The sequence below is a fragment of the Mustela lutreola genome, chromosome 17 (genome assembly GCF_030435805.1).
Source record: "Mustela lutreola isolate mMusLut2 chromosome 17, mMusLut2.pri, whole genome shotgun sequence".
In the NCBI taxonomy this organism is placed as follows: domain Eukaryota; kingdom Metazoa; phylum Chordata; class Mammalia; order Carnivora; family Mustelidae; genus Mustela; species Mustela lutreola.
In genome coordinates this window covers 35,879,550-35,899,734 of record NC_081306.1, presented here as the reverse complement: position 1 = coordinate 35,899,734, position 20,185 = coordinate 35,879,550, and the positions used below count along the sequence as shown (strand labels likewise).

Below are 20,185 nucleotides of genomic sequence, written 5' to 3'. Positions count from 1 at the left end.
CAGTCAATAGTGATAGTTTAGGAGATACTGCATTTGGGGGAGGAGTTTCCTTTGTTTGATTTGAATAAGTCAGTCAGAGTACAGGGGCTTTCCATAAAGAACCTGAAGAAACAGCGTTCTGACTCATCCCCTTTGTTTCAAGTTAACAAATGACTAATGCCTTACTTATTAGCGAGAGATTTTTCAGACACTATGTTTTAGAACGTCTGTCTTAGGGGAATCAGGCAGCTCTAGTATAAGGAGAAGGAGAAATCATTCCTATTGCCATTCCAGTGTAGGGGCAAGTCTCTCTAGATCGATCCTAGACACCAAATGCAAGGCAGGAATCCACCGAGTTACCCAAGGAAGTAATGTCTAAGCTAGCACTAGGAGATGCTGCTTTGAAAAAAGCCGTGTCTTCATTTACCCGCAAGCATTTGGTACCTACGTGCCAAGACACTGTTGGTAAGCTGAGAGCATACCAGAGAAGGTGACCCTTTCTTTCCTGGTTCCTGGATTTTGCCTAGCCCTGTTCCATGTCCCTAATTGTTACAATAAAGCCAGGTCAAACCACAACACTGATGGATTGTCTCACAGTGGATGCAGGTCAGAAGTCCCTGTGCCTGGAGTTCACTGGGTCCGCTCTTGCGATCTCACCAGGCTGAGATCAGGTGGTCCATGGGGCTGTGGTTTCATCTGTTGGCCTTTCCCAGGTCCCCTGTCATGGGCAGAGCTCATTTCCTTGGAGTTGTGTGACAGAGAGCATCATTCTGCTGGTTGTTGGCCAGCAGCTGCTCTGGTCTGCCAGGCGCTGCCCTGGGTTCCATGCCGTGGGCCCCTTCGTCTCACAACTTGGTGCCTCTTGGTAAAGGCTCACCTGATTAGATCAGGCCCACCCTGGATCAGCTCCAAGTAGCCCAGTCTGGGAGTGCTGCCCCCTGCTGGAGGGAAAGAGATCGTACTAAGGCACAAGTCGTTGAAGCCCATCTTATCACTCTCCCAGCACAGACATCTTTTCCTAACCCAACAGCACGAAGATTTTCACCTATAGGTTGTTTTTTGTTTTTTGGGGTTTTTTCAATCTGTAGTTTTAGTTGTTACATTGAGGTCTGTGGCACATTTTGAGATAGTTTTTGTGTATGGTATGGATGAGGGTCTCTGTTCCTTTTTCTACCCCCCATACAGGTCACCAGTCTTTCCAAGCACCATTTTTTGAAACAATGTTCCTTTCTCCCACTTGAGTTGCCTTGACAACTGTCAAAACCTACTTGGCGTCTACAGGAGGTCCTGTTCCCAGACTCTCATTTCTCCTCTGTTGTCTGTATGGCTTTCCTTTCACCAGTCCCACTCTTGCTCCCACTTCATAGAAGGTCTTGAAATCAGGCATTGTAAAGATGTTTTCCTTTTATAAAATTAAGTTACTCTAGGTCACTTGTTTAAAAATATGTTTTTAAAATGAGCTTGTCATTTTCTGCGTGTGCGCACGCGCGTGCGCACACACACACACACACACAGCCTGCTGGGCTTTTGATTGGCATTATACTGAGTCTTTCTATCAATTTGGAGAGAACTGGAATCATAACAATATTGAGGCTTCTGCAATTCATGAACATGGCACATCTCTCCAGTTATTGGGTCTTGAATTTTTTGTGCCGGTGTTCTACAGTTTCCAATGAAGAGGATTTTAACCTTTAAAAAAAAAAAAATCTGTTTTAGCTACTGCAGTAAGACAGCAAATATAAGAAAGGAAGCCTGGGGCACACAGATCCAAAAAATTCTTATTGGCAGATGACATAGAAAATGCCAAGGAATCAACCAAAAAGTCACAGAACTAGTGAAATCGATTCAGACAGGCTAGGGGACACGGGTAAAAAAATGAACGTTATTTCTGTGTATTAACAGTGAACACATGGAAACAGAAATTTAAACCGCCGATACCATTAACAAGGGCAAGGAAAAGGGGAAATACTTTGATGTAAATTTAGCGAAACACGTAGAAGACTTACAGGATTAAAAATGACAGGCAGGGGCACCCAGGTGGCTCAGTGGGTTAAAGCCTCTGCCTTCGGCTCAGGTCATGATCCCAGGGTCCTGGGATCAAGCCCCACATCGGGCTCTCTGCTCATCAGGGAGCCTGCTTCCCTTCCTTTCTCTGCCTGCCTCTCTGCCTACTTGTGATCTGTCAAATAAATAATTTTTTTTTTTTTAAATGACAGGTCATGGGTGCCTGGGGGGCTCAGTCGTTACGCGTCTGCCTTCAGCTCAGGTCATGATTTTGGGGTCCTGGGATCGATCCCCACATTGGGCTCTCTGCTCTGTGGGAAGCCTGTTTCTCCCCCTCCTACTCCCTCTGCTTATGTTCCCACTCTCATTGTGTCTCTCTCTATCAAATAAAATCTTAAAAAATAAAAAAAAGACAGGACACTCATTAAAGAAATCAGAAGATCTGAACAGATGAGACAGATCACGCTTCTGGATTAGGAGACTCACTAAAGGAACGATGTTCTCCCCACCTTTATATATGGATTTCTGTTCCTACTAAAATCTCAAAACTTCTGCAAATATAAATATGATGATTCCAAAATTTGTATGGAGAGGCACAAGCATAGCCAAAACAATTTTGAAAGTGAACAGTAGAGTGCTAGCCATTGGTGTCTCAGGTCTTGCGAGACCTGGCAGGCCTGTGCAGTAATCCCCACAGTGGTACTGGTGGAGAGATGGGCACGTGGGCCAGCAGAACAGACCCAAAGCTAGCACCACGCAATTATGCCCAACCGATGTGGGCAGAGGTGCAGAAGCAGTCCAACAAAAGACAACTAGCCTCTCACGTGTGGTGCTGCAGCAGTTGGAGATCCATTGACCGAAAAAGGAAAGGAACTGGGACTAAATCTCAGGACCTTGGGTACTGCGTAGAGTGGAGCATAGACTTCAACATAAAATAGAGAGTTTGAAGAACGTAGTAGCAACTGGGACCTGGGGCTGGGTGAGGTATTCTTAGACGTGATGCCAAATGCGAAACCCATAAGAGAAAAAAATCATTTTGGAGAGAAAAAGTCAGTTTTCATTTTCTCAAAATGACAACTTTGGCTCTGCAGAAAGACCCTCTTGTAAGGCTACAGATGGGAAATATTTGTGAACCACACATCTAACCAAAGATCCTTCCCTAGAATACATAAAGAATTCTTGAAACTCAACAATGATAAAACAATCCAACTGGAAAGTGCACAAAAGATACCAGCAGATCTCCCCCAGGAGGATGTGCACATGGCAGAGAAGCACGTGGAAAGATGCTCAGCATCACCAGCTACTGGGGTCGTTGCAGATTAGGGGAAATGCAATACCATGCTGAGATACATGCTAGAAACCAGAAAAGCAAAGCAGCAGCCCTACCAAACAAAAGTAGTGAGGACATGGAGAAACCAGGCCTCTCCCACGTTGCTGGTGGGAATGGAAAGTGGCGTGGCCATCCTGGCTTATAGCCTGGGAGTTTCTTCTGAAGCCTAAATATGCACTTAACCATGTTACCCAGCCATCTCCTGAGCACTTCCCCAGAGAAAGAGAAACTGTCCACAGAGCAGCAACCAGTCATGCAATCTGCACTGTTTTATTTCTTCCTTTATGATTCTTATGCCTTTTATTTTATTTGCCTGCTTTTTTGCTTTTTTTGTACTAGCTAGGCCTCCCAACATGGACTATAGATCAGAGGTTTCCACAACCCCCTGCTTAGGTTTAATTTCCTAGAGTGGCTCAAAGAACTCAAAACAGTTTACTTACTAGATTAACCTGTTTATTACAAAGGGTATTAAAGGATACAAACTGAACAGCCAGACAAAGAGATACACAGGGCAGTGCCATTCCAGAAGGGTTCTGAGCGCAGGAGCTTTTGTTCCTGTGGAGTCTGGGGTGCACCACCCTCCCAAAAATGGAGATATTTTGTTGAGCTGCCTGGAAGCTCTCCAAATCCTATAGATCAGGGATTTTTATGGAGGTTTCATTGCCTAGACATGATTGATTAATCATTGGCCATTGGCAAGTGATTCAACTTCAAAGCCTCTCTCCCTTCCCCAGTGGTTGGGGTGGGGCTGAAAGTTAGTCTTCTAAACCAAGGTTGGTTCTTCTGGGGACCAGCCCCTGTCCTTGGGAGCTTTCCAAAAGTCCCCTTAATGTAAACACAGGTGAGGTTGAAAGGGGTTTGTTATGAATTACAAAAGATATCTTTATCTCTTTATCACCAAGGAAAATCCCAAGGCTTTTAGGAGCTCTGCCTGCCAGGGAATGAAGACCAAATATACATTTCTTACCATAAATCACAATGCCCCAACTTGCTGAGGTTTTGTGAAGAATACTGTGTCTGTGCAAGGTGGCTTTGGTCTGTAGTTTTGCTTTTTTGGTAATGCTTGTCAGTTCTGTGTCAGGGTTGTGGTGGCCTCATGAAAGGCATTAGCGAGTAGTCTTCCTCTTTGGTTTCTTTGAAAGTTTGTGCAAGATTAGCATCACCTCTTTTGAGTGTTTGCTAGAATTCACCAATGAAGCCACTGGGCCTCAGGTTTTCTTGTGGGAAACATTTTTTATAACAAATTCATGTTTTGTTTTTTAACTAAATATAGATCTATTCAGCTTTCACTGTTGGTAAATTAAAATCTTTAAAGAGTTTGGTCCATTTCATCTAAGAAATCCAGTTTGTTAGCATGAAGTTGTACATAATGTTCTCTTACTATCTCTGTAATGTCTGTAGGGTCTGTAGTGTAACTCCCCTTTCACTGTCAATGCTAGTGATTGCCCTTGTTCTTACTGTATTACTCTGGCTAGAATGTTACACATTTTCTTGGCCTTTTTGAAGAGTCAACTTTTGGCCTCATTAGTTTTTTTCATTGTGCATCCATTTCCTATTTCAGTGATATGTGGGGTTTTTGTAATTTCCTTCCTTCTACTCACCTTGGGTTTTCTTTGCTCTTCCTTTTTAGGCCCTTTGAGAAAGAAACTTCAGTCAGTGATTTTGGATCATTTTTCTTTTCTAATATTTTTTATTTTAATGGCATTATAGTTAACATACAGTGTTATATTAGTTTCAGGTGTACTATGTAGTGATTCAGCACTTCCTACATCCCTAATACAAACATTTAGAGGTAGAGGTTTCTCCCCTAAATTATACATTAACTACATCTGAAAGTTTTGGGGTTTTTTTGTTGTTGTTGTTTTGTTTTTGTTTTTTTAGATTTTATCTATTTGAGAGAGCACATGGGTGTGGGCAGAGGGAGGAGAGATAGCATCCTCTGGTAGATGTCCTGCTGAGCACAATCCAGCGCAGGGCTCCATCCCAGGACCCTGAGATCATGATCTGAGCTGAAATCAGACACTTAACCTGCTGAGCTACCAGGGCCCCTTCAAATATTTTCTAATGTACTTTGTGATTTCTTCTTGGTTTCTAGTAGTATTTCCACATGAGTCAAGGAGTTTCCCTCTCCCTGCTTGCATTTCCCTTCTGTTCTTGCATGTTATGCACTTTTTCCACTAGAACCCTTAACATATATCTAGTTTCCACTAGAACCCTTAACATATTATTTTAAATCCCCAGTCTGTTCATTCCAAACCCTCTGCCATATCAAAGTCTGGCTCCGATTCTTGCTCTGTCTCTTTGGACTGTGATTTTTGCCTTTTAGTGGGCGCTGTCATTTTCTGGTGAAAGTCTGGCATAATGTGTCAATGGCTGGCTCCAGCCACGTTGTCTGTCCCCAAGAAGCTGAAAGTCTCTGTATTCACTGCCTCTCCAAGGTGGAGGGCAGTGGTTTGCCCTATCACATCAGATCTGGGCTGGATCTAAGAAGGGGTGTCGATTATCAGCTTCTTCAGCTTTTGTCTTGTCATGAGGACTGGAGTGACAACTTGGAGGTTCTTTACATGTGGGATCACAAAGATGGGATTGTGCAATGGAACCCTTTAGGAACTCTCTGAGCCCTCTTTCTCCCCACCCCCACTCCCAGCCTCCCTCACTCCCTGAGGTAGGCGCTTTCTTATCTGGAGGAAAGAATGTCTGAAATCATGCTCTGGAATTTCTTTCTAGTTCATTTGTATCACAGGGACCACCACAAAAAAAGGAAGACTCGAAATCTGTGGTCGTCCAGGCTGAGTCTGTACTTCTTACTACTAACCTGGAGGAGTTGTTTCGGGAATGAGCCTAGCAGCTCCTCGTACACCAGCAAAGTTCTTAACGCACAGACAGCACCACCATAAAAGCCAGACAAGATCACAGTGAGACACACTTCACACCCAGTAGCTCAGCTCCAGTTAAAAACCCAGAGGCTTGGGGCGCCTGGGTGGCTCAGTGGGTTAAGCCTCTGCCTTCAGCTCAGATCATGATCTCGGGGTCCTGGAATCAAGCCCCACATCAGGCTCTCTGCTCAGCAGGGAATCTGCTTCCCCCTCTCTCTGCCTGCCTCTCTGCCTACTTGTGATCTCTCTTTCTCTCTGTCAAATAATTTTTTTTTTTTTTTAATTTAAACATCCGGAGGCTAGCAAGTGCCAGTGGGGACGGAAGGCTGCTTACCTTTGCTGATGTGGATGCCAGTGGGTGTAGCCACTGCGGGACACAGTGCCATGGGTCCTAAAAACTTAAATATAGAATTGCTGTATGGCCCAGAAATTCCACTGCTAGGTGGAACATATGCCCAAGAGGATTGAAAATGGGTGTTCAAAGGAAAACTTGCGCATGACCGTTCATCACCGCAGCCAGGTGCTGGAGACAGTCCAGATGTCCATCTGCTGACAGGTGCACGGGCACCGTGTGGTGCATGCTTGCTGTGGGGTATTCAGAGAAGGGGGGGGGGGGAGAAGGGAGGGAGGCACTTACAGCTGCTGCGATGTGGGTCAACCACGAGCACACGTTGCTGAGGGGAGCAGGGGGAGCAGCCACTGCTGGGCGCGGGATTACCTTCGGTGGGGACAACAGTGTCTTCCAACAAGGTTGAGCGGGCAGTTGCCCCTCGCTGTGAATACTTTATATGCCACTGTATTTATACACTTGCTTTTCAGAATTTTATGGGTTTTTTATGTTTTATCGTTTAAGTAATCTGAACACCCAGTGTGGGGCTCAAACCCACAGCCCCAAGATCAAGAGTTGCATGCTCCACTGAGCCAGCCAGGTGCCTTCTACACACCTTTCAGTGCTTAGTTTTATGTTATGTGAATTTGACCTAAAAGTTGAAGAGAAAGAAAAATCCCAGATGAGTGGGGCCTGGCACTCTGGACCTTTTCCGGGGGTCTTAATCATGGATGGCAGGGAGCAGCTGTCCCTGGGAACTGGGGTGGGGGACTTCACAAGCACAGGGACATCCTGAATGGCAAGGCAGGGCCACCAGCGTGAGCCAGCCTTGGGCCGGCTTTATCCACACCCGCACGTTCTGGGGCAGAAGTGCAAGGCCACCAGCGTCCTGGGCTCTGCCCCCACTTGACACACTGTTAGGTTCGCTTGTTGTAGTTTGGTTTCCGTTCTGAGTGGTTGTAATTTTTAAAAATTTTGTTTTTTTAATTATGCATTTTTAATTATGTGAATTTGACCTAAAAGTTGAAGAGAAAGAAAAATCCCAGATGAGTGGGGCCTGGCACTCTGGACCTTTTCCTGGGGTCTTAATCATGGTTGGCAGGGAGCAGCTGTCCCTGGGAACTGGGGTGGGGACTTCACAAGCACAGGGACATCCTGAATGGCTATGTTAAGGGTTCCAAAGTCTGTGTTAATCTGTTCCAAAGTCAAAATGCATTCCGCGATGTCTCTGTCCTACCCTGTGCCTCCTCCCCTGCTCTCCCTGCCCTGTTCCTCTCCACCTGTATCCCTTGCTGGTTTACCTTTCGGTGTCTCCTTGCTGAAATATAAGCAAATAGCGACTGTTTCAATTTTGCCACCATTTCTTATACACAAGAGACTTCCTCGTTTGCCTCTTCTCTCACATAGCGCGTGTCAGGCATCCGCTCTCCGCAGCCGGTCTGACTCCCCGCGTGAAGAAAATGTGCTTTGTCCAGCCGGCCTTCCTTCTGTCTGTGGACACTTGGGTTCTCCCTGGGCTTTGGATATTGTGGAGCTGCTATAGTGAATCTTGTACCTAATATTTTAGGATTACAAATTAGCAGCAGACAATTTATAGGCATCCAGATTAAAATTTGAGAATCTCCGTTTGTATGATGTGTATTAATATGATGCTCTATGTTCTTCCGTACTGTCACAGCTATGATACCATTTACTCTCACAAGACCCCGTGAGATGTCATAGGTATTGGCAAATCCCAAATTTAAGTGAAGGGTTTTCTTTTGGGAGTTAGATCATCTTTTTTAAGTATTTGTAGAAGTTCTATATTCAAACGTTGTTTAGTTAGCCAAACAACATTTGGTTTTTGGATAAAACCAAAGTTCTGTCTTAAATTTGATATTTATTAAGTAACGAGAAGGAAAATCTGACCTTTCGAATACATCGTTGTTGTTCCTAATATACAGCAGTTTTAAAATTTGTGTTTGTAATTTTTTATGCTAAACGAGGGAAGTAAACTTGCGAGTCCTCTGGCTCACCGTGGACTAGCCCGTGTCTCCATCCCATGTGACTGACCCCATTTTGGAACACAGAATCAACTTACCGGGTCCAGGAACTTTAGGGACAGCTCGTGCGTGCCGAGATAGACTTGCAAACTGAAAGGGCACCAGCCCCAAGTGCAGATTCGTGTTTCTCTTTGTCACCGCTGTCCCTTGAGGTCCCCGTCTCCGCCTTCAACTTCGCGTGGTTCTCACCCAGCAGGTACTCCTCACGCCCTCACCTCCGCTGTGCATCTGTCAGCCCACGGCACTGGGAGCAAATACCAGGACCTGAACCAAGGGTGTGGGAGAACGTGTCTCACTTCTAGCTGGAAAACAGGTGTGACCAGTCGACCTGAAATATCGATCTAGATGGCCTGGTCTTGTGTGGCACTGCAAGAGTCGAGTCTGTTCTCTCGTGATCTTGAATTAGCTGGATGAGGTGCACAAGGTCCGCTGATACCGGACCATTCATAACGCAGGGACCACCAGCACACGACAGATGGGTGTATAGGGGGCTGGGTCTGGTTGTGGGGACAGAAGCTTCAAAGCAGCAGCAAGCCCGCCACATGTGATGTGTCCGCGGCAGATGTGGGTCATGGGTGCTTCCAGGGAAGAACATTGTGAAGAAGAGAGTCCACTGGCCAAAAAGCTTACTCTCTTTACAGGTGTGGTGTGTCCACACCCTGCCTGCTATCTTTGGCTGCGTTTGCCTCTCTGTGTCACAATTGCAAGCACCCCAGGAAGTCTCACTGCTGCTTGATCCGCCCTCTTCTCCACCACGAGCACCCCAGACCCATCCAGCTGGTGGTGATGAAAATGCGTGTGTTGCTGGGAGTTGGGTCGGGAAAGTAGTGTGACATCGAGCATGTGACCGGTGGCCTCTGTGCGTGGGCTAGCAGATTCTGTCTTGTCTGATCCATGCACCCATGGTGTTAAAGAAGTGGCTTAGATTTTCAGACCAGGTAGGATTAGAAAAAGCCCATTTATCATACTCTTTCTCATCGGACCACATGACTGCAGTGACTACCGAGGGGACCCCGAGACTGTTTTCACCACATGTGATACTCTTTTTGTCAAGGTGCTGTCTTCATTGGTTTGGTCTGCTGGCAAATATAACGCCTGTGATTGTGAGAAATATTCTGGAAGCTGGAAACCCCAAGGTCAAGGTGCCCACAGACTCAGGGTCTGGTGAGAGCTCCCTCCTAGTTCACGGACAGTGTCGTCTCGCTGTGTCCTCATGAGACAGTGCTCTGGGGGTTCTTTTATAAGAGCACTGACCCTGTTCATGGGGACTCTATCCCTCAGAGCCCCGCTGCTCGATGACAGGACCTGGGGGCTAGGTTTTAGCACCTGATGGGGCTGGGGGGCACAGTCCGTCCGCAGCGGGCACTGAGTGGTTCATCCCACGGGGGCAGTTTCGTTCCTGCCACTCGCCATGACTCCATCCCCCAGGGTTGGAGATCCATCAGAATTTAAACCTGGACCTTTTAAGGGGCTGATGCTCTGGGAACCTTGAAGCCCGTGTGAATGATCATTCCGTAGGCTGCGTATCGAATGTGATGGCGTACACCCCAGTCCCTGACGGCAAGCCACAGTGTCCCAACCACAGTTCCCACTCAGCCTGGCGGGGCTGGTTTGAACGAGCTTCCCCTCCTCTTCCCCACTGGCCGCCCGCCCCGTGACAGAGAGCTCCGTGGACAGACAGCTCTGGAACAGCTCTCACGTGGACCCACAAGGTAGCGCCAAGAAGAGCCCAGCCAGGCTCGAGACTGGGTCCCCTCCTCATGCGCCTGTAGGCAGTGGAGAGAATCCCAGATAACTCCTGTACCTATGAAGGAGGGAAAGGATGCTAACATTGAAGCACAGGTGGAGCGACCCTGACTTCAAGCTCACTAGGGATCTTTCCATTCATACTGGGACATAAAAACTTTTCCGCTTTTCTCGTACTTCATCCTTAGCTCGTTCTCAGGAGCACTTCTCCTTTCACACCTGTGCCATGGGGTGAGCACACACGTCTCGGTGTTTCCCCAGGACAGTTGTCACGCCATGGTGACAGAACGTTGGCCAGGCCATCGGCACTGCCGTGACTTCATCCTCCACCGAGCTCTGGTCAGGGAGCACATTCCTCCTGTTTTTGCCTGGCACCATGGCACACCTCAGAGCGGCCCCGGGTGGCCTGAGCTGGGAGGGGCTGCCACCAGCTGGCCTCCAGGCGCACAGACACCGCTGGCAACTTCATCGGCTCTCCTGCACCTGCAGAGTCTCTGGCCAGGAGGCAGGGGGCTGAGAGAGACGGGGTTCTGGGGGAAGTCACGGATCAGATGGGTTTGTCTCAACCTCTTTGTGGACCAGCTGCCTCACGCTGTCCTGCCCTGCAGGGGAGGCAGTGGGACGAGCAGACCAGCTGTCTCATGCTGCGGAAATGGCTGTCTGCACGCCCAAGCTGGCATTGGACGGGACAGGCGCCGAAGGGGGCGGCTGGCAGAGTGGCAGCGGCTGGGTGCCGGGAACTGAGGGTTCCATCCTGGAGCTCCAGGTGCCACCTCCCCTGCCAGTGTGTCCCTAGAGCAGAAAGCAGACTGCACCTACCACACCCCGATCTTTGGAAGGAGAACTGCATTTGGGAATCTTCCTCTGTGCCCGAGTGTGTGTGTGATGCGTGTTTCTGTCCCTCTTAAAAATGCTCTTTTGCGAATGCTCCAAAGGCTGTCGTCATAAAACAGGACAGCTGACTCCCATCGAAGGAAGCTGCCTCTTTACTGTCTTCCTTTAGGCCTGTCGGAGGCTGACTGCTCCTGTCATTGTATCTGTTTTCTCTGTTATTTTATATAACGTCACAGACTTGAGCCGTAATGCCATGTCTCCCGATGGTGTCTCCTCCATGACAGTCTAGAGCGTCAGCCTGTCCCGTGCCCGCTTCTGTGCAAGCGCCTGTGGGCATCCACAGTGTGCCTGTGCCTGGGGCCACGTAAGGGAGCCTGTGGGAGGCCGTGTCCTCCATGCGCGGACTCCGTGTGGGGTGTGAGGACTCACCTGCATCCCACTTCTGCAGGGAGAATCACCGCACCTGTGCACTCACCCCTTCCCCTGTTCCACTCCCTTCAGTCCGTGTTTGAACGCCCTCTAAACGCTTTTCCTGAGACAGGCCCTGGGTGATCGTAAGGTGCACGTTGGGTGGAGACCAGTGTCTGTATCTGCATTCAGGGCAGAAGGCATCTAGCGGGGCGGTGGGTTCGCTGTTCCACCACAGGAATCCAGCCGGAAGGTTCTCCTTGCTCAAGGCTATGAATCAGGTCATACAGACGTGGGGAGTAGCCATGGAATGTTAGGCCCGTTTCCAGAACTTGGAAAGTGTGTGGTCCCAGTTCTGTTGTGGAAGATTCGCCCTCTCTAGAGACCACGTCTGCAGTGGCCTGGGCCATCTCTGTCCACACAGGACTGCTCACGGAGTGCTCACGGGAGCTTCTGGCTCGGGAGCCGGCCAGTGCACACATCTGGAAAGGGAGAGTTAGCCCAGTCATAGGGGCCGGCACCCTGCCTGTCACCAGACTCACCCAGGTGCTTTAAAAACACAGCCTGAACTGAATCCTAGGGAAACCACATTTAAAAATGTTTTCGACTGTGTTTTTACTTTTTAAAAATGCCTGTACGCGCTTAGTCTCTCTGCCTTCCCATTATATAGAGATGAAATAACACTCAGGTGATCCGTTGTGATCTCCTGGTCGCCAAATCAGGGCTCTCCACCAAGACTGAGTCGTGCGTGTTTTTCCTCCATGGCAGGGTGAATCGGTGAAGTACTTTCTGGATAACTTGGACCGGATCGGCCAGCTGGTGAGTACAGACCCCAGACCCCGCACCCCGAGAGCCGCGTGTGGGAAGGCTGGAGTGGCCCCCGGCACATAGGTGCGCACAGCATCTCTGGGTGCCCCGCGTCCGATGACTGCGGACGGGGCCATGGCGTCTTGCCCTCACTCAGCTCCCGACTGTGTCAGAGCGGAGGGCATGTCCATGCTCGCTGCGAGCGTTTCCACCTCCCATTCTCGCTCTACCAGAGAGGACACAGGGATGTGTGAGTGAACAGAGGATTTCCTTTAACATTTTGTGATGGGACACACACACACACACACACACCATCGGACACGCCCCTGGGCCAGTACCCCCTCCCCGGAGCGCATGCATCCTCGCGTTGTCTCAGTAACGGCTCTGTCCAGGCCCCTGCTCCTGTCGCCGGTGTTGCTCCTGAGACACCGCAATGTGCCCCAGGTTCGCCTGCCATCCAGTCCACTCGGGCATCTACCTGGGGCGCTCGTTAGCATGTTTCTGTGCACGGTTGGAGCCGTGCCCTCATAAGGCCCGTCCTTTGCAGTTGGGTCATATCTCTCAAATGTCTTCTACTCTGTAGGTTTCCCCCTCATCTGTCTTTTTCTCCCAGTGTTGAAGTAGCTGGATCATTCCTGCAGGCTTCCCAGAATGACGCATTACATATACGGCCAACTAACTCTAGCCAGCTTTGCAAACCTAGATTAGGTTGGTTCCCAGTAAGGTTTGGGAACGCTCACGCTCTTGAAGTCAGGAAGTAAAGAGGTGGGTGTGGGCAGAAACAGACCCGGTGGTCGGCTCCTGTGGACATGAACACAGTGAGGGTCTGGCCGCAGCGGACAGCGGGGACACCAGCAGCCTGCCTCGGGCTGGGGAGCCTCTGCACGCTTGAAGCAAGCCGCTCCCTCCTTCACTTCTGTTCTGTAGCCAGCGTCTGGTGGTTCAGATGGGAGTAGCTTTGGGCATTTGGTTCAGCTTCTTGCCCAAGTCTGTCGGACTCTTGATCCTTATTTTCCCAGGTTCTTCTCCTGCTCAACTTCTCCCTTCTCCCATATTTTACAGAATTACTTTCCTAGCAAGCAGGACATTCTGCTGGCACGGAAAGCCACCAAGGGCATTGTGGAACATGACTTCGTTATTAAAAAAATCCCTTTTAAGATGGTGGATGTGGGCGGCCAGCGGTCCCAGCGCCAGAAGTGGTTCCAGTGCTTCGACGGGATCACCTCGATCCTGTTCATGGTGTCCTCCAGCGAGTTCGACCAGGTGCTCATGGAGGACAGGCGCACCAACCGGCTGGTGGAGTCCATGAACATCTTCGAGACCATAGTCAACAACAAGCTGTTCTTCAACGTCTCCATCATCCTCTTCCTCAACAAGATGGACCTCCTGGTGGAGAAGGTCAAGACCGTGAGCATCAAGAAGCACTTCCCAGACTTCAAGGGCGACCCGCACAGGCTGGAGGACGTGCAGCGCTTCCTGGTGCAGGGCTTCGACCGCAAGAGACGGAACCGCAGCAAGCCGCTCTTCCACCACTTCACCACTGCCATCGACACGGAGAACATCCGCTTCGTGTTCCACGCTGTGAAGGACACCATCCTGCAGGAGAACCTGAAGGACATCATGCTGCAGTGAGAGGACACCCCTCTCCGCCGCCCGCAGCAGCCTCGGCGGCCGCTGTCCCACCTCCCTGGGCCCGCAGGGCGCTTCTCGGACCCGTGCCACCGGCACCGGGCTCAGGAGTGCTGCCGCACTGGCCACGCCAGCCACACGGGCCACGCCGCCGCACTCAGGCCCAGGGACGCGGACACTCGGACGTTAGCTACTGAACCCGGGGCGTAGTCAAACTACTGAGAATCCAAGGGGTCACTTTGGTATTAACACGTAATACCTAGTAACACAGCTTTCTCTCTCTGTATTCCTTCTTTGACACCGTTTAATCGAGGACTGTGTGTGCGCGGCAGGTGTGCACACGTGCCCGCACACACACACTCGGTAATGACAACACAAACAGCTGGCCTTGCAGGTGGCTTTTCCCTCTAATGTACAAGTCTTCCGTGAGACAGATGAGCCCGAGTGCTTGGCCTGATGGTGGTTTGCGGGAGAGCAGGTGTCTCCGTGCCCCTCCCAGAGCACATGCATTGCCTTGTAGAACCTGGTGCCGGTTCTGAGAGACCCTGGTCCAGGCACCCGAGATGCGGCCAGGGGCCCCCAGCTTTAGAGGGTGGGCGTGGGCTTGCCTTAATGCCCCACGGCCTGTGTGCTGGCGGGGGCCGTGCCTGTTACACGCACCCGCCCATCCTCCCCCGGCCTCGCAGGGGTCTGTCCTTATGCCGCCCCTCCAGCACCAGCACTGGGCTGTATCTGCCTTCTCTCCTTGTGGAAGGTGCTAGAGCACTTCCTCTTCCTCTGAGGCTCCTGAACACTGGCAGGATTCCTAGCAGACCTCTGTAAGTGCCACAGCTGACCTTTCCAAAAGCCCAGACTCTCCGAGTTTCTGCAGACTGCCGCCACCCCGATGCCTTCAGACAGCTGGTCCCCACTCTCAGCTGTGCTTGAGGTCTTGATTCTTACCAAGGTCTCTGTTCTATCCGTGTACACACGTCACCAGCAAACACCACCGGATATAGCTCTCGTCCAGGAGAAGCTGCCCGAGCCCATGAGTGTGGGCATGGGCGGACACATGTCCCCCTGTGTGCACTTGGTCCCTTAGCTCTGTGCAGGTCTCTCCCTGGCTTCAGGACACTGCATCCCATGCTGGTCCCGCCATGCGTCCCTCTCCTAGGATGGTCTGTCCTCTGTGCTGGGACTGCTTCCACTAACCGGCACTGGCCCATTACTGTGGCCAAGTAACAGCTGTGAGGCCCCCATCCCCGGGCGCCCCCATCCCCGGGCGCCCTCTTCCCCGTCCTGTGTCCCGGTCGGTTGCATCTCCCTCCTGGCTCCTTTCCAGCAAGCAAGGGAAACGCGAGTCTTGGGGCAGATGCTGACCCATCTGGGGTCAGGGAGAGGGAGCACAACCTTCTCCTGAGTCATCCTTGTTATCAGTGTTCTTAATGAGGGAACAACGTGAGAGCCTTTCTCTTTCGGTGCTCAAGGCTTTGTGTCCGTGGATGTTGGCGTTTTGGTTCCCTTGGCTGGGAAAGAACAGTGCTGTTCCTGTTCTGCTTCATAGACTGACGGATGTGACCCAGGCTCCGTGCCGATGACTGTGGCTTAAAGGAAAAGGAGCACTCTTGGCAGGCTCCCTCAGGGAGGTCTGGGGTCCCTCCAGCCCGGTCCCCAGCGTGGTGCACCCTCCTTGCAAGTCTCTGTCGGGTCCTCACCAGCTGCCGCTGGCCACGCTGCCCCACCAGCCGTGTGCACCATGCTCCGGCCCCTTGAGCCCACAGTGGACACTCACAAGCAGCAGGGGCTGGGGGCGTGTGCTGAGCTGCATGGAGAGTGGGGCGGGCGCTGCGCCCTGGGTCCCTGGCGCTTGGGGGGGCAGTCTCTGAAGACCCCAGCTCGAAGTTCTGGGGTTCGTTGGAATTGGGGAAGGAAACTATTTGCAAGGCTCGGCTAAAACCATTCACAGCTTTCCCACACATAGACTGTAGTTGTTTTTGTCTCCAAAACCTTCGGCTTTTGTATTTTTTTTTATTTTAACTTCACTGTTATCCTTGATTATTGTCTTTTTTATTGAGTTGTTGGAGAAGCAGGAGATAGTCGTGCCTCATCTATTATTGCAAAAATGTAACAATAAACTTCCTCAAAATAAGATCTTTCTTCTTAGTTCTACTGTTTACATAGAAGGACACATGTAGGCTTTTCCTGGAAATATTTTTCTATTTATAGAGAAACGGTCTGAGACTTTTCGTTCAGCCTGGTGATGTACAGTGATCTCCAGCATCCGTATTCTTCTTTTTTACTTCTTAGATAAAAGAAAAATAAGCCAGATTCTTTTATTTCTGAGATCCAAAAATACTCTCCAAGATTCTTAGGATCACCTCACTTGAGCATCCTGGGGACAGGCGGACATGGATTCAGTGAGACTTGGGGCGGGACGAGGCGCCCCCGGGATGCATGCGGCCCACACGGCCAACGCGTGGCTCCCACCTCACTCCCGCGAGCCTTGGCTGGAGGGTCCGGTGTGGTGACAACCGTCTTTGCTCTGGGTGTCCGTTAAGCTCTGTCCTCCACATTCAGACCGAATCATCATGTCAGATTTCCAGTCCCCTAAATTCAGAGCCCAGCAATGCCAATCCAAACCATACTTGAAGTTCGCTATCTGATAATTGGCTTTTATTTCCAAGAGCATGCTGTGTGGACACCGCCTGAAACACAGCTTCAGAGCTAATAAAAGTGTTTTGTACACAGAGACGATTGTGTGCGTGTGTGTGTGTGTGTGTGTGTGCGCGCGCGCGCGCACGCGCACATGCGCGGCCCTCGCATGCGGTGAGGGAGGGAGGCCCTACGTGCAGTTCTGAGGTCAGAGCTTGAGGACTGACACTTGGCTCTGCCCAAGTCCTGCGACTAGAGGGCGCCAGAGGGAAAGGCAGGTAGGGAGTCTGCTGTCCTGACCCCCGAGGTTCTCCGTCACACTGCGGTCTTTTCCAGAAAGGGGCCTGCGGGTGCTGTCCAGCGGCCGTGGCTTGGGAGAGCCCCACGATGCACATGTACATGTGGGAAGGGTAGAGACACCCCCACCCCCACCCCCAGAAAAGTGCCGGCAATGAGCATGCTACGTGCTCTGTGTTACCCCAGGGCTGTGGGTTATGGGCTGAGCTCTCGGGTCCCAATTTCAACACATGTCAATGCCGGGACAGGACAGTGGTTCACGCGGGCGCCTCAGTCAGATCCCCCGACGAGCTTTACAGAGGCCCCAGGCTGAGCCATCCAGGCGGGGCCATCTGGTAGGAACATGGTCCAAGCAGATTGAAGACCTGGAGGGTATCTCCCAGGCAGCATTCTGTGCTTAGCTCAGTGAGAATTCTGCTTCATGATGTAACTCAAGGCCACCAGCTCTGCCCCTCACTGGGACCAGCAGCCTTGCCTCAAGAAAGCAGTGGTGGGTTTTCTCTGGAGAGCGAGTTCTGGCCGACCCTTTCCCAGCGTTGGGCCGTCTCTCATCTTTTGGTCCTGTCTTCTCTGTAAGGTATGTCTGATGTGCCTTAGGGGCCTTGTTCTGGAACAGTCCCTGGAAATTGAGGGAGCTGGTGCATGGGTTCTGTGTGTTGCTGACTTGGCGTCAGGGCCGCCAGTCCTGGTTGGGAGGTGGGGGGTGCTGCAGCTCAGGGGGCTGAGAGCCCCGTGTGGGGACGTTGGGCTCTAGTGTCGTTCATGAGGCCCTGCTGGGCGCTGACAAGAAAGTTGTCAGGTCCCCTGAGGAAAGGAGCTCGCTTGGTTCATGAAGACGGTTCACCAGCTGGCACGTGTCGCGTCTCAGCGCTTACAGGCATGTGATGGGCCACTTTGCGCCGGAGCATGAGGCAGAGTGTGGAGTAGAGCGGAGCTGGGCCGGCGCGCCGCGGAGCCAGACCCGCCATGCCGCGGGGAGGATGTCCCTTCTCCAGCGGCTCCTCTTCTGTCACAGCAAGGCGCCCTTGTTCCCGGCCTATCGCTTCCGGGCCTTTCTTTATTAACCCGTGAGTTCACTTTATTTTGTGTTTTTAAAAGCTGATGCATTTCCCCCAAGTGAACAGAGTCCCAGCCAACCGCAGCTGCCGTTGCATTTCCCTGTGGGAACAGCCCTTCCCTGAGGGCCCGCGGGGACCACACGTAGTCTGGTAAGGCTGTCCTGACGTCTGCCGCAGGGCGGAAAAGAGCTGGACGGCCCCTTCCCCCAGCTCTGGGTCAGCTGTGCCAGAGGCCGTCAGAGTGGCCACCCGGGAGGAAGACAGAGCCGGGAGGCTGGGAGGCCCCGCTTCATGACCCACGGTCTCTGCCCTGAAGCCGGGGCCAGAGACCATCTGTCCTGCCACTGACGGGCCGGGAGCACTTGGGGGAGTGCCTGCACCCAGCTGTGCCCACACGCCCCTATTCCTCCAGGAATGGCCTCCGCAGCTTTGGGTGACACTGGGGGCCTCCCGCCGTTGCCCACCCTGCTACCCTCCTCAGACGCCAGTCCCTGCCAGCTGTCGCCAGCAAGCTGTCAGTCCTCTGGGGGACTGGGGACCTGCCCTGGGAGTCAGCCAGGCAGTCTGGGCGAGCCCGGACACCTTTTAGACTCCCCATGCTGACGGGTGGGCAGAACTCTGGCTGTGGTCTGCAGGTGGCGGGCGGGGGCACAACTTTGGCTGTTCCCCCACCGTTTGTCCTGTTTGGAGTTGAGCTCTTGCTAGAACTTGCCTGCTTACGAAGCAATTTAAAACAGATCTTTCTATTCTAGAATCTTAAAGAATTACCTTTGGGCCTCTTGCAAATATTCTTTTTCTTCACTCCATTCAAACCAACTAAATTTGGCAGGTTATCCTCTGACCCGATGCAGCATTCCGTGCCCACCCTGAGCACGCCCAGGGCTGAGCGCCCAGAGGACCACACGAAGGGCAGGGCCGGTGTGGCGGCATCAGTGTTCCTGTGGAGACCCCGCTCAGAGCCCATCCGGGGGCTTCACTGAGGGAAACTCTAGGAGGAACGGCTGCCCACTCCGCCACCGGCACCGTTCTGGAAGTTCACGCAGAGCCAAGCCTGCCCACAGTGCCACCTGGAGGCCTGCGTGTGTGAACGCCGTGTGCCAGGTGAGCGTCTCCTACCTACCTGAAGGGTAGAGATGCACTGTACTGCGTTCTGTGTATGGGGTTTTGTTAAATGTACTACAATTTGCCTTAAATTGCCTGCTTTCCCAGCATTTGGCCCAACACCAGCTCCCACTGCCCCGCGGCTCCAACGGGTGACAACTCTAGGATGGAAAAACACGGGTGACTATGGATCCAGGAGTGCATGGTTCGTAGGGCAGACGCTGTTGCAGAAGCCGAGGCCTCCCGCTGGGTCTCGTGGGCGTGCGGCCGCAGGAAGGCACAGGGAGTGGATGCTCGTGGCCTCGGATCTAGGCCCTCCCCGTTTCTGCCACTCATCCTCTGCGTGCCAGCCCTGGCAGGACAAGCCCCCCAGGCGACAGTGTGGAGCCCCGACCTCCGGGAGGAAAGTGCCGTGGGTAGTGTTAGCATAAAGAGAAACACCAGCCCCACCTTGGTTGCCTCCCATCCCTTCAGGCACAGCCTTGACCTTGGAAACCTGGGAAAGGGAGTGAGCCAGTGTGACAAGGATTCCTAACACCTCCGCTTCACCCCTGCGCGCTGTGCACTTGCAAGCCCAGCAGGTGGGGGGGCATCCTGCGTCCCCGCAGGAAGGAGCCCCTGCTTGGTTCAGAGGGAGAATGCTCTTGTTTGCAGCTGGGCTTCCAGCACATCCCCCACCCCACTGGGCTTTTTCTTCACGTGCATTGATGGCATTTATTAATTTTAAGAATGAAAACGTAATTCAAAAGCGCTCCCAAAAATCTGAACTGTGTAGGGTTTACTCCGCATGTCCAAGGCTCCTCGGGAATCCCGGGACTAAGACACCCACGACCTGGTGAACTTTCCCCTGGCTGTGGGACGTTCCTAAGCATGGACGATGCCAGTCCGGTGGTTTACACTGGTTGTGCCGGGAGCTCCTGGATCTGGATGCGGTGGGGGCCACGAGTGAGGGCTGCGGGGGTGGGACGGGCTGGGGAGGGTGGCCCCAGAGCAGAGGGCATGGCGGGTGGTGCCGCAGGGGTGTTGGCCCTTCCCTGCCTCTTCGCGCTTCCTGCTTCGGGCAGGCGACCGAGCCCCTGCGGGTCCTGCCCGTGACACAAGGTGGCTTCTCTGAG

General features: G+C 52.0%; 1 protein-coding gene across 3 annotated transcripts in view; it reads left to right on the top strand.

The window, feature by feature from the left end:
• GNA12 (G protein subunit alpha 12) overlaps window positions 1-16,113 on the top strand; it is a 99,531-nt gene extending 83,418 nt beyond the window's left edge. For all 3 annotated transcript variants that reach the window (XM_059154221.1, XM_059154220.1, XM_059154222.1), the window contains exons 3-4: window positions 12,316-12,366; window positions 13,417-16,113. In XM_059154221.1, coding sequence (XP_059010204.1) covers window positions 12,316-12,366; window positions 13,417-13,986 — 621 coding nt within the window. In that variant the 3' untranslated portion in view covers window positions 13,987-16,113. The remainder of the gene's footprint in view (window positions 1-12,315; window positions 12,367-13,416) is intronic.
• The last annotated feature ends 4,072 nt before the right edge of the window (window positions 16,114-20,185 follow it).